Source organism: Polypterus senegalus, chromosome 7, assembly GCF_016835505.1.
Source record: "Polypterus senegalus isolate Bchr_013 chromosome 7, ASM1683550v1, whole genome shotgun sequence".
Lineage (NCBI taxonomy): Eukaryota > Metazoa > Chordata > Cladistia > Polypteriformes > Polypteridae > Polypterus > Polypterus senegalus.
Window position 1 is genome coordinate 2188227 of NC_053160.1, and position 14615 is coordinate 2202841.

General features: G+C 43.4%; 1 protein-coding gene across 1 annotated transcript in view; it reads left to right on the forward strand.

Moving 5' to 3' along the window:
- c9orf72 (C9orf72-SMCR8 complex subunit) overlaps nucleotides 1–13947 on the forward strand; it is a 120434-nt gene extending 106487 nt beyond the window's left edge. The window contains exons 8-10 of the mRNA XM_039758141.1: nucleotides 2919–2976; nucleotides 11601–11710; nucleotides 11806–13947. Of these exons, the coding sequence (XP_039614075.1) occupies nucleotides 2919–2976; nucleotides 11601–11710; nucleotides 11806–11992 (355 nt within the window). The 3' untranslated portion in view covers nucleotides 11993–13947. The remainder of the gene's footprint in view (nucleotides 1–2918; nucleotides 2977–11600; nucleotides 11711–11805) is intronic.
- Nucleotides 13948–14615: the final 668 nt, after the last annotated feature.

The following is a 14615-nucleotide window of genomic DNA, read 5'->3' on the forward strand; positions in this document are numbered from 1 at the left end:
CCGACCACAGGGCAGGGCGCCCCCCGCTGACCTCACTAACACCTCCTTCCACACTTGATGACCTCTCCTGAAGTGCAGGTGGTGTGTGATGGCAGACTTTGTCATACTGTACATGACTGACATGCATCAGACACACTGATGTGACGTTTTGTTTTTAGTGCCTCAGAAAGTTTCTTTTTTAACAGACGGCCATCTCGTTGCTAAAGAGTGATGAGTGATGGCTGTCCAAACTGGAATAATGAGGTGTGGTTCAGTGTGAAGATCGAGAGGGCCAAAGTTGATCTACAGCACAAAAGAAATGTTTAATACAGTTTTCAGCAAGCCGATCGTTGTGATCCAACTATTTTAGAAGTTAAAGACATCCAATACGAAAGAACGATCTGCGACAATTTCTTGCATTTGGCAACATGAAGGCTTTCGAGGCAACTCAGGCGAGAGGTCATCAGGTGTAATTCAGGATCACATGTCGCCGCAAGAAGGGGCCTGAGTTGCCTCGAAAGCCTTCATGTTGTAATCAGTTCAGTTGGCCAATAAAAGGGCCAATACATCCATAATGGCTAACATCCCTAGCACTAACTGTTCAGATTACTGTTACGACTTATGGACTGCTGTTGTTGTTTCAGTAGCGCTCTTCTGATTTAAATAACATTCGGACCACAACGCCTTTTTAAAGCCTTCGTATCTGAGAAACCCCGGAAGGTAAAGCCTGAGCTTCGGCACACTGACTTCTGGGTACAACGCCTTTCTCTGCTCCGTGAGGCACGAGGGAAATCGGGAGCCACTCACTATTTATAGTCATTTCAAAAATAGGATTACATTCTCCAAATCTTGACATTTTGCTGTGTTATTTATTTTCAGCTGCCATTGTTATTTAAGCTGATATTTGCTTTGGGTAAAAAATGTCTGCTAAGCAAATAAATGTCAATGTAAGCTAAACTGTTAATAACTTCACAGGTGCAAATGACCGCGTTTACGGTCAGAGTCCACTCCTTAATCAGGCATCCTGATTTGGAGACACAGAAATTAGAAATCAGGCTCCATAAATTAAAAAAATGGGAAATAACAATAATAAAAAAATAAAATGAAAAATAAATTCCTGTTTATTAATATCTATGGGGGAAAAATATCAATTTCACACACACTCTGTGACCTCAAAATGAGAAAAAGCTGAGAAAAAGGCCAATTAGAATAATTAGGAGCAGGATTTGGATTCTTGAGTAATGCAGACGCGGGTGCATCAGAGCACAGTCTGTCATCATTAGCGAGAAATTCATTAAAGAAGACAACAAGAGCAGCAACAAATCTTCAAAAGAGAACTCGATACGGCTTAGTCATTCGTACTGCGATACTGGAAAACGTCAACCAGCCGAGTCGTGTGAGTCCTCAGAACTGGCAGAATAAACACTGAAACTGGCAAACTCACCACTGGGGACAAATGAAGTGCTTTCATTCATATAGTGCCTTTCACTCTATCTATCTATCTATTATATAGTGCCTTTCAATCTATCTATATAGTGCCTTTCATCCATCTATCTATCATATAGTGCCTTTCACTCTATCTATCTATTTATTATATAGTGCCTTTCATCTATCTATCTATCTATCTATCTATCTATCTGTCTATCTATTATATAGTGCCTTTCATCTATCTATCTATCTATTATATAGTGCCTTTCATCTATCTATCTATCTATTATATAGTGCCTTTCACTCTATCTATCTATCTATCTATCTATTATATAGTGCCTTTCACTCTATCTATCTATCTATATAGTGCCTTTCATCCATCTATCCAGAAGTCTACGTGACCATCATCATCAGGTCCTTCCATGAAAATATGATGATTTATGTTAGGTAGAATGCCCAGAGGGGACTGGGTGGTCTCGTGGTCTGGAACCCCTACAGATTTTATTTTTTTCTCCAGCCTTTGGAGTTTTTTTGTTTTTCTGTCCACCCTGGCCATCGGACCTTACTCTTATTCTATGTTAATTAATGTTGACTTATGTTTATCTTTTATTGTGTCTTCTATTTCTCTATTCATTTTGTAAAGCACTTTGAGCTACATTTCTTTGTATGAATATGTGCTATATAAATAAATGTTGATTGATTGATTGATATCTATCTATCTATCATATAGTGCCTTTCATCCATCTATCTATCATATAGTGCCTTTCACTCTATCTATCTATCTATCTATCTATCTATTATATAGTGCCTTTCATCCATCTATCTATCTATCTATCTATCTATCTATCTATCTATCTATCTATCTATCTATTATATAGTGCCTTTCATCTATCTATCTATTATATAGTGCCTTTCACTCTATCTATCTATCTATCTATCTATTATATAGTGCCTTTCATCTATCTATCTATGTATTATATCTATCTATCTATCTATCTATCTATCTATCTATCTATCTATCTATTATATAGTGCCTTTCACTCTATCTATCTATCTATCTATCTATTATATAGTGCCTTTCATCCATCTATCTATCTATCTATCTATCTATCTATCTATCTATCTATCTATCTATCTATCTATCTATCTATCTATTATATAGTGCCTTTCATCTATCTATCTATCTATCTATCTATTATATAGTGCCTTTCATCCATCTATCTATCTATCTATTATATAGTGCCTTTCATCCATCTATCTATCTATCAATCTATCTATTATATAGTGCCTTTCACTCTATCTATCTATCTATCTATCTATCTATCTATCTATCTATCATATAGTGCCTTTCATCTATCTATCTATTATATAGTGCCTTTCATATCTATCTATCTATAATTAGACGTAACTCCTCTTGTTTTTTTGTCTTGTAAATTGTCCTATGAACACCCTGATTTAAGATGGTTTATGCTAACTGAGACTCTTTTCTTTTCTTTTTGCTTTTCTTTCAGTAACGTATTTCAAGATGTCGGCCACAAGGACACCCTGGTGAAGTCTTTCTTAGATCAGGTAAATACACTTTAGATTGAGCTCTGATACGGCTGGAGTCGTTAACCTGTGTACCTGGAGCTGGGCCTGCAGGCAGCATCACATTTATAGGAGGAAATAATCAAATGTGAAGGCAAAAAAATAAAATGCACCTCCCAGTCAAGTCATTTCCTCGCCTGGCTTAGCAGTAATATTGGTAGTTGTGGCTCTTTTATTTTTTTTTTTTATGTACTGTTCAAGGGAGAATGAAGACAGAATTGAGACACGAGTTTAGCCCAATCTCGTCTCGCATCGGTCTCACTCATAAGGGAAGCGATTATCCCGCTCACTGGCACACGTCTGACTTTATGGCGTTTCTTTCAGCTTCTGCCTGCCAGTTCAACATTCAAATCCTCCGATCCGTTTTTTAATCTCCAGACTGATATATTTGTATTTTTTTTTTGCCAGTCATTCCTTTGAGTCGGGCCACCAGCAGTGCGGTGCCATAAAAACTGAGCTGCAATAACCAGCACTGCTTTCTTCAGAGAGGGTAAAACATCCTGACAGAATTGATTTACTAGCTTAAAAGGCAGGGCAGACGATACAAGCATCCATGTTAAGGAGGAAATAAGCGAAGACCACGTAGCCTCCTCAGACGTGTGTAATCCACTGAGGCCAGAGGCTATTCCAGCGGCACCGGGCACAAGGCAGAAAGCAGCCCAGACTCTGAATGAGTGCCAGCCCACTGTAGGGCCCACACTCACACCCACAATTCCTGACACACCAAGTATCTTGTCATGTTGAACCTTTCCTGATGTACTGGGACCAGTTTAGTGTCACCAGTTAACCTAGCGCACATGTCTGTGAGAGGAGGACTTTCTGAATGCACAGTACTGTAGAGATACACACACACACATATATGGCATCTGGTTTATTTTTCAAAAAGGAACCAAAAACTAATACTCTTCATTGTGCGCATGTTGAGAATTCTGATCAAGGATTAAATGTGCTTCATTATTAGTTTTAGTGCTGTTAGCTCTGAAGAGTCCAGGCCTGGAGCAGCTTTACAAGGGCACCGTTTCTTTGGCAGAAAGGCCCGTGCCCTTGCTTTGTTTTGAGTTTCTGTTAGTCGAGGTCGTTGTGCCCTCTGAAGAAGCAAGCGGGCAGAGTTTGTTTTTGGGAACACAGGGGCTGAGCTTCTCGCCGACAGGAGACGAAACAAACTGCCTGTGTGGGTAAAGGGCAGGCTCTGTAGCTGGCACTCAAATGGCATTTAGAAGCTCTAGGGCTCATCACTACCTTAGGCAATAAAAGGCATTGTAATAATATCAAGGCAGTCTGAGCTGTACAGGAGCTGAAGAGTGTGACGATGCTGGTTCGGCTCCACACTCCCTTCTGCTGCTTGTAAGCCCTTGAACCCAACACCGTCGATAAAGTCACCGAGATGAGCTACACTGTTGAGCACGGGGTTGGTAAAGATGTGCTTTTATTAAAAGACAATCAAAAACAGTGTTCAATAAAGTGCAGCGATTCACAAATCTTTATTAAATAAATCATCCATAAAAACAAACGTGGAGGTGAAAAAAATACACAAAAATAAACAATCCTTTAAAATTGAGGTTAAAATGTTCCTACAGAAGCAGTCTTCTAAAAACCAATGACAAGTCCGGTGCTCTTTCAAACTAGCGTTAGTGTTGGCGTCTCACCTGCTTCTCCCGTTTGGGCTTTGCAGCAGGCGAGACGCTCTCTCTCTGCAGCTGCCCTTTTACACATCGCATCCACACGGGTCTGGAGACCCCCGATCCCTCATCCCAGTCCCGAGACTTGGTTCATATCCAATGGCCAGGACGCTCACGTTGGCTAATCCACGACCAAGCCTCCCGACTCCCGCTGCGGGAGTGACTTCCAACTCCAACTCCTGGGTGTAGGCCTAACGCCACCCAGGCTTCCTCGCAGCTGCCCGTGAGCCCTCGCTCACTCGAACACGCTCCGTGTGTCTCTCTCTCTCTCTCTCTCTTTCTTGCACCGACTTGTTCCCTCGCTCCTTGTAACCTCCTTCTCCTCTTTTCCTTTCTCTCGTTCTTTTTCTTTTCTTATTGCTCCCTCGCTCCCTGTAACCTCCGTCCTTTTTCGTTCTCTTTTTTTTCTCTCCTCCTCGAACCGACTTGCGCTTCTTTTATACAGCGAGGGGCCGTAGCAGCTGAAGCACATTAGCCACGGGAACAATCAACGGATGTGTGCACTCGGTGAGAAACGCCCACACCGCAGATCGCCCCGTGGCTTGCTATGGCCCAACGCCCCCCTCACTAAGCCGTCGCGAGTGCGGTGATTACTTATTTAAAGAAAAAACGGCCTTTCGCTTAGCGAGCTGTGGACCCATAACACCACAAGAGTTGATTATTGAAGAGGCACACAGAAGTCTGCTTAGCCCCATGAGATGAGTGTGCAGCCGCACGCTACGACATGACAGCACCGCCCACGTTCGTGGGCTTTTATATTAGCACACACACACACACACACACACACACACACGTACAGTATTTCACATTCATATGCCACTGCTTCTTTATGCATCCTAATGATAATAAATAAAGTTACAGCAGAACCAGTGGCATAGCTGGCTTGCTGAAGGCCCCTGTGCTGTGCCCTCAGGTGGGCCCCTCCTGGCTGGCATAACCGTTAGATCCTTGAGGCTGACTGGGCAGTGGCGTCCGCGTCACTATCAGATCACACGCTGGTGACAAACAAACCAGCTCTTTAAATGGAATTTGTAATAAGTTTCTTAATCGCTTTATTAGAGACGCAGCCGCAGTAAGTTAGCAGAAATAACATAAATTATGGGAGTGGAATGTGGGAAGTGTGTGTAGTCGTACGTAAATACAGTCACGGGAAAAAGTTTGGGACCCCCTCTCAGCCTGTGTAATAATCGACTCTCCTTTCAACAGTAAAGATCACAGTGGTGTGTCTTTCATTTCCTAGGAGGACTGCGGTGTTTTCTGAACAAAGATTTTTAGTGACGCAGTATTTAGTTTTATGAAATTAAATCAAATGTGAAAAACTGGCTGTGCACAAATGTGGGTCCCCTTGTCATTGTGCTGATTTGAATGTCTGTCACTGCTCAGTGCTGATCACTTGGAATGATGAGCTCATTAAGCCTTGAACTTCATAGACAGGAGTGTCCAATCATGAGTGGTCAAAGGTATTTAAGGTGGTCAACTGCAAGTTGTGCTTCCTTCCCTTTGACTCTCCTCTGAAGAGTGACAGACAGCATGGGATCCTCAAAACAACTCTCAAAGACCTGGGGCCTCATGTATAACGCCGTGCGTAGAACTCGCACTATAACATGGCGTAAGCACAAAAGCCGAAATGTGTTTACGCACAGAAAAATCCAGATGCAGGAATCTGTGCGTACTCCAACTTCCACGTCCTTCCGTTACATAAATCCCGATCAGCGTGAAAACTAACGCTTGTGCACGCGCTTTATTTAACGCCCCAAATCCTCCCAGAATTACGCCTATTTGAATATGCAAATCAATATAAATCGCCCTTAAGCGCAGCCTTCTGTGAAAAGACAATGGGAAAAGCACGGGGGAAAATATAAGAATTTCAGCGAATACCAAGTGCAGGCAAAGGAAAAACATACTATTTGTTCAAATAAACTGTGATATAATCAACAAAATGAAGTTGATCGAGTGGCATAGCGTGTTGGAGAAACTTGAAAGCTCACATCCACAAAATCGCACAGTGCCGGAAATAAAAAAGAAGTCACATATCAAAGTCGCCGTTAAAAGCCGAGTTGTAGCACCCTGTCTGAGTGTCATATGAAAGCTTATTAGGGTACAGAGAAAAAAAAATAGGGACAAAAAGCACGAAATGTCAACTTCAATCTCGACATTTCCACTTTAATCACATAGTTTATTTTGTCATTAAAGTAGAACATTATAAACTTCATCTTAAAATCGTTTAATTAAGTCACCAGTCAAATTACTTCTAATATCACTCGTACAGTAAAATACTCGCTTGCCTGCCTTCTGTTGCGCAAAAGTCTCACCACTGTTTGACACGTCACGTTGTGTGGCTCGCGCGCGCGAGCTCGTTTTTTATTGAGAGTCCAGCCAAGCCACTAAGTCTCTCTTGCGACGTGTTGCTTCTGAGGTCATTTCTGATGGTTTTTAACTCGGAGGACAGTCGTTCACACACAGCAGCAGTCATTGGCGTAGTCGGCAGGAACATGTAAACCGTGCAAACATCACTGAAAGTAGACGACGGTGCATAGTGACCTATCAGTAACAGTTCAGCTACTTCAAAAACAATCGACTTGGTTGACAGGATGGATTGAAAGCATGCGTGAAATAACAACAATCGAGCGGAAAACATCGGGGCAATGTCGGGTTGGTAGCAGCATACGATTTGAGGTCAGAGTTGATGGTAACGAGACACTGAACGTTGAAGCCACTGCATCGAGACTGTGAAACTGCTGTTTTAGTGAAGCTATTACGACACTTTTTTAAAAAATCTATACACCCTGTAGCTGCGTTTTCCCAAAATGACCAAAGTTCAGCAGCTCTAACTTAAAAAATGGGATTCAACAAAAGCCTGACGCGCCAAAATGATTCCACAGACAAAATATCTTCATTTTTAAAAGTTGTAGTTGAAATTCAAAGTAAAACAGTTCACACAAAAGAGAAAATTGAAATAGCAAAAAAAAGAAAGTTCTGTTCAAACATTTCAAATCGTTACAAATCACTTTGTGAACCATTTCTAGACGGTCAGAAAACTGTATGCCTGTCCCATCTCGGAGCTGAAACTGGGCCTCAAGTCCCTGTGTACTGGGACCCTGCCATTCTAAATGACGACTGACACAACTATCACACCCCAAGAACGTTCTCTCGCTTACTAACTTATGGGGGGACTACACCATTGTCTATGAAATTCATATTCGATTCAAATTAACTCTTTGAGGGCTGAATATTTTTTCCAAAAAACTGTTTTCTGAAAAGCGCACAAAGCAATTGTTTCACACATAAATCGACATAAAACATCCATTGCTGTGGCCTCTGTCGGTCCCTGTTCGCTGTTTCTGGGACGGCTCGGCGGGCAGCATGAATGCACAGTAGGGTGGCTGGCCGGCTGTCTTCACGCGGCAGTTGCAAGCGCAGCGCGACACAATCTGGTTTGTACCTGTTGTCTTTGTAAGTGAACGTCACCGTAGGCGCATCAGCTACACGAACGCATCGAACACCACGATCAGCCGGGCGTGATCAGCTAATGCCAGTACCTCACTTTTGTTTTGGATCTCCAGATCACTTAAATCCCACAAGTCAGAGTCTGATTCAGCGGTAATAAGCAAAATGTCATCCACGATGACTCTGCGTATCTGCTTTAGTCTCTCGCCCGATGCCATTTTAGAGGTTGTTTGCTCTTCGCCGCCCATGCACGTGTAGGGAATCCAAGTCAAATCAAGGAAGCTAACGTTCCTTCTAGCAAAGAGAGCTGAACTAAAACATAACAGCAAGTTTTGTCGCATGTTACGGCTGATTAACATCCTCTGTTCCTAAATTTCGACCAAAGTCTGACATCCGCCCTGAAAGAGTTAAGCAAACATTAATATGAGTTTAAGTGAAAACTTGAACTTTCTAAGATTGGCTCTTAAGGCCCTTGTGCTTTGCACAATCCACACAATCCAGTGCTACGCCACAGAGCAGGACACATTCGTTAGCTAAGAGAATCGACGTTAAAGGCGGCTCGTCTTTTTACCTTCGAAGTATGAAGCGCCGTGTCGAGGCTCTCTTGGCCCTCATCAGTGAGGCTGCCTTACGGGGATATGCTAGTGCAGCAGGTAGCCATTAACTGAATTATCAATTAGGCGCTCCAGTTTTCAAATGTGGCTCCTGCTGATCCCAACTTAATTGTGAAGAGTTGATTAACCAAAAGGCCAATCGTTCTTTAATGGCTCAGGGTGGGATCACCAGGCGATGCTCACCTCCGGGTGGCAAATCTGTCCTTTGAGCCAAGTTGGTTGTTTATGAAAAGAAGGATTGGGAAGAAGATTGTTATGGGGATGTCTACTGGGGGGGGAAAGGGTATTGTTATGAGAAAAGATGCTGAGCGAGGTCGCCATCATGAGACACCCTGTACAGTTAAATGAGGGGAAACTGGTGTGAAGTGGGGGGCATTTTTGACATAAGAATTGTAATAAATTTGAGGCTCACTTCATGAACTCAGGCAGGCTTCATGTGCTCTGCAGTTGGTTTCTGTGCTGTGCAGTAATTCTGAGTGCCTGTCTGAAGACTCTGCCCGTTTTTTCTGAAGGTTTCTCCACAAAGCAGGGTCCAAAACTCAAATCAAAAGTAGTTTGGCTGGTGAGCCACAAGCAAGAACACTTGAGTAGAGGAGCTCCGTCCAGCAGGTTGCTCTTGTCAGAAATGACGCCTCCAGCTTTTATGGCGGCAGAAGCAGAAAGGGGCGGAGTCAGTCACCCTCACTGGGCGGTGTCACGACACTCTGGAGCCACAGTGCCCCCTCTCACGCCAGCGGGTTATTACATGCCTGGACAGAGCATGTAAGGACGTGCCCGTGTGACATGACACACACACACACACACACACACACACAAAGTGCGACCGCATACACAGTACAGTACATTGAGGGTCCACTGAGGTCATAAAAGAACTCAGAAGTCCCGATTAGAGGATGGGACGCAGTGAATGCAGCAGCTTCTCAGACACAACACGTGTATACAGAATGTCCTTCTATACAAAGTGACTGCGCTGCCAGTACCGTACTGTGCTTTCTATCGTTACTTCAATGTGAACTTCTCTACTGTAAATAAAAATATTTACTGTAACAAGAGTGTGTGCTCGGAGACAGCAGCACCGAATCTGGCGTATCGTGCGTCCCTGGACTGTTGTCTCTCTATATTTAGTCTAAACACACTACAGTATCCCATGTACAGTGGGTATAGAAAAGAATCCCCCCTTTGAAATATTCCCATTTTCTTTGCTTTACAGCCTTAAATGAACACACAAACTAATATTTCTTCCCAGCTTTACTCACTCAACGCCATCTCTAACATCAAGTGAAAGACATGACAGCTACAGTTCAGAAGAATTATAAAAAATCAAAAACAAGACCTCCTGAGATTAATAAAGGATCAGCCCCCCCCCCATGTCATTTTGTTGACCCCCTTTTGCTTTAATGCCAGCCTTGAGTCTGTTGATTCTTCTCTCTCAGCTTTGCACACCTCGATTGTGTAACATTTGCCCCCCACTCTTCTTTACACTTTAGCTGTTCAAGTTCGGTCACATTGGATGCTGAGTGTTGGTGGTCTGCTATCTTCAGATTTAGGTCTCAGCTCTGACTGGCCACACCAGGACATTCACTTTTTTCTCTTTCAGCCACTGGGTGGTCAATTTTGCTGTCGTCGTCGTGTTGAAAGGTGAACATTCTGCCCATCTTCAACTTTGTGGCAGGTTTTCCTCCAGAATTTGACGGTGTTTTGCCCCCTCCATTTTTCCTTCTACCCTAACGAGAGCCCCAGGCCCCCCACAACAGGATGCTGCCCCCTTCATGCTTTACTGTCGGTGTGGTGTGTTGTGGATGGTGAGCTGCATTTGGTGTTGAAGACAAATAGTTTGATTTTGGGCTCATCTGACCAGAAGACCTTTTATCCACTTGGCATCAGAATCTCCAAGGTGCATTCTGGGAAAGCTCAAACAAGCCTTAATGTGACCTTTCTTGAGAAGTGCGACCCTCCTGAACAAGTCACAATGGTGGAGCACTTGTGAAATTGTTGTCACCTGCACACCAGTAATGACCACTCAGTGCCATCAAATCCTGTAACTCCTTCAAAGTGGCCATTGGCCTCTCAGTAGCCTCTCTTCCCAGTGCCCTCCTTGCTCTTCCATCCAGTTTGGAGCTTCTTTATGATGGTCTTTACTGGGCTCCTTGGGTTGATGAAGACTTTGAGATTTTTTTTTGTTTCCATCTCCTGCCTTCTGTCTGTCCACAACTCTGTCCCTGAGATCTTCTGAAAGTGACCTGCCACCCACAGTCAGATGGGAATGAATGGACCAGGAAGAGCTTCACTAATCCCACTCATTACAACTGAGCACAGGTGGGAGGAAGCCAGTAACCGCAATGGGAATGGTGGGCACTGACACCTGAGTGAGTTTAGGAGGGCGGTCTTTTATTAATCTCAGGATTTAGATTTTTTTAAATTCTTCTGAACTGTAGCTGTCATATCTTTCACTTGAGATTGCGTTGAGTGAGTAAAGCTGGGAAGATAATATTAGTTTGTGTGTTTACATTTAAGGCTGTAAAGCAAAGAAAAATGGGAATATGTCAAAGGGGGGATTCTTTTCAGTACCCACTGTAGCTCTGCTAATTCCCGTTTATGATGTGGTGTTCATATAGCGCCCTGTTTCATTAAGTGGCACATGCCTGAATATAAAAAAGCACAGACACATGGAGTAAGTGACCAGGTAGTGTGGAGGACAGTAAGACTTTACAAACACTCAATATTTGATGTTATTTTGGAAAAAATCGGAATTGGGGACCTTTGTTGGGCTGAATGGCCGAATGATGCTCACTGAGTGGCGACTCTCATTTTTGGCCGTTCTGTCCCTTCCTCTATTCATTTTTTTCCCCCCAAATTTGTTTTGCAGGTTTTTCAGTTAAAGCCCGGCCTGCCACTAAGGAGTATTTTTCTTGCTCAGTTCCTGCTTGTCCTTCATCGTAAAGCACTAACACTAATAAAATACATCGAAGATGAAACGTAAGTGATCCCTCCTTAAGACTCTGAGATACGTTCACGTCGTCTCAATAGCCAACAGTACGCGGTTATCTTATTTTTTAATTTTTTCTGTACAGGCAGAAGGGGAAGAAGCCATTCAGGTCTCTTCGTAATCTCAAGACAGACCTGGATCTGACCACAGAGGGGGACCTGAACATCGCCATGGCACTGGCCGAAAAGCTCAAAGCGGGGCTGCACTGCTTTGTCTTTGGAAAGTCCTTCTACACGAGCGTTCAGGAACGAGATGTACTGCTGAGTTTTTAATGGGCACCTTCAGCTTCAGACGACGGGTGCACTCGATGTGTTTAACGTGTGGCTTTTATTGTGACAAATGGCCACACGGGTACTGCTTTCATTTTTTTGCACCTTCAGTTTTCTTCCTTAGGATTGTTAGCTGTATATAGCATGCTTGTTTGTAGGGGGAAGAGCCCAGAATGACACTGGTATGGCATGATGCCCACACAGTAACTCACAGCACTGATACAAAGTGAGTCTTAATGAAAAGAGAAATGTTTTAGCCAATATTACAAAACGTCATTGGCCTTGTGTAGGCCCCACTGGAGCTGATATTAGAAATGCACCAAACTATTAGGGTACGACAGGGAAATACAGAAAGACGTTCATTTCAAATACACTCGGCTGGTTGATGGCAAATACGCGTGCTTTGGATTCTCAAAACCTGCTCATAGCAGCCAGCAGTTTTCTGCTCTAACGTCAAATTCAACATTTCAGGGTTTGCCAAAAAAAAAAAAATAGCCCTGTGGTTGGAATAGAATCACCGTCATAAAAGGGTGAGTGAAGGAGCTCGGGGTCAAGGCGGACCCCCACACTTCGGCTCTAACACATCCAAAAACTCCGAAGGAGAATTCGGTAAAGGGTCTCTACAAGAGGAGGCCATGTGGGTTACAGAAACACAATTCTTACAGCCTTATTTCATGGTGGCCTGTATTTGATTTGATTTTTGTCTCGTGCGCCACATGTAAAGAGGCCTGTTGGTCGGCTAGATGTGTCTGGTGCGATTAGGAGAGGCGTTCTTCAGGTTCTTCTTGCCCACCACAGGATTTCAGTTTAAATTCACAACTCCGGGTGACGGACGCTGGGGTCTTTTGTCGTGTTGCATGTACTCGTAGTGGATTGTGAAACCTGGACGTGTAATTGTACGAGCTTGCTATGAAATCACTCGCACTGCCATGTATCGTGATAGCGTAATCGTCTGCTCGGCGTGTGCAGTTGAGGCCGTAAGTTTACATCCACCTTGGCGAAAACCTTTCAAGCCTGCTATTCGCCCAACTTCACAGCCATCGTATTGTTGAACCTTTTGAAACAAACGTCACTCATCCCTGGGGAGTCCATTGTGCCTTTTTATATTTTCTCAGAGATGTACAGTATGTACTTGTGGTACTTTGAACCTTTTGGAGATGACGCCTAGGGAGGAAACCTGACTTGTGAAGACCCACAATTCTCCTGACCCTCCTGACTCCGTTCTTTTGATTTCTTTATTGTCATTGAGTTCAGGACAGGTAGGCCCTTCTCTACGGCCACAGGTGTCCTAGTCAGCCATTCATTGTGCCAGTGAGCAACTCAGAAGCTGCTGAGAGTCATGACGTCAACTCCCAAAGTCGTCCATGTGCTGTCAATCTGCTGACCCATTGCAAATCTGGCTAGCTGCTTAAAAGCTCTCTGCCTCTTAATGGTTCTTTTGGAGAAAAAGACGGGAATCGTTTGGTTAACGCGACTTGTGTCAAGTTGGGGCATTTTGAGTTTTTTTAGCCCGGGTGGATGTAAATGTTTGGCCTCCATTGTAAACATCGTGAGCAGTCAAAGTGTTTGCTCTTAAATCTTATTTAAATTGCTACTGTTGATTTCTTTATTAAATGTAATGCCAGTATTGGATACCTCTGAATCAGAGTCCGCGGCTGTCCTGTAAGGTGGCACAACGTTCTGGTGAGCAGCACTCTGTGCCATTTGACATCTTCTGTTGCTTTGGAAATTTGCACAATTATTTTCTTTCTAATGAACAGAATTTGTGAATATTAATTTTTGATTGCCATAGCTTTCAATACAAAAAAAAGAACAGTGCCATTCAATGTACTGCTGACTCGATTGTGAATTTGTAAATGTTTCTCAAATCAGATTGTGAGTATGAACTCCATGTTTTATGTGTTTCATTTGTCCTAATGAACAAATACAGTAAATGTCCACTAACAGGCAAAAGTTTATTTTCAAATGTCTCCGAGTTTCTTCCCACAGAAAGTGCACATTTATGAGGATGGCAAAAAGCAAAATTAATTTCCATTCAGCTTATAACGCAATTCTACCGTTAAACATCCCTTGTGGGTGACCTGCTCTCGGCCCACAGCCACTCTCTTGGATTTGCATAAATACATCGGTATTGCAAGCGGACTCTAGTACTTGGCGTGATGAAAGAAGTCGCAAAATCAACCAGAAGGTTCAAGCAAAGTAAAGAAAACAACCAGATCTAAAACTCTCATGAAAAGCGGACAGACAGACAGACAGACAGAACGTGCTTGGGCCACAAAATCTTTAAAACCGTTTCTTAGCAAGCATCTATGGGCCAAGGGTAACCTACATTCCAAATTTCAAGTCCCAAGAATTCGTGGTTTGGGAGATTTTGTGATGTGTGAGTCAGTGGGATTTAGCTTATACACGTGTATATAGCGGCTGGGGGCAAAACCCAGGCGGGATGCCTGAAAGGACCGGGAGGTGGCATGTATGTCCTCTGGGCCACGAGGGGGCAACTGCCCTGGATCGGGAGAGGAGCAAGGAGGCTCATGCCCATTGGGGCCCATGGACGGGGAGAAAGGCCCGGAAAAGTGGTGATTGGTGCTGGGAGCACTGTGTGCTGTGCGAGACTACATTTCGGAGA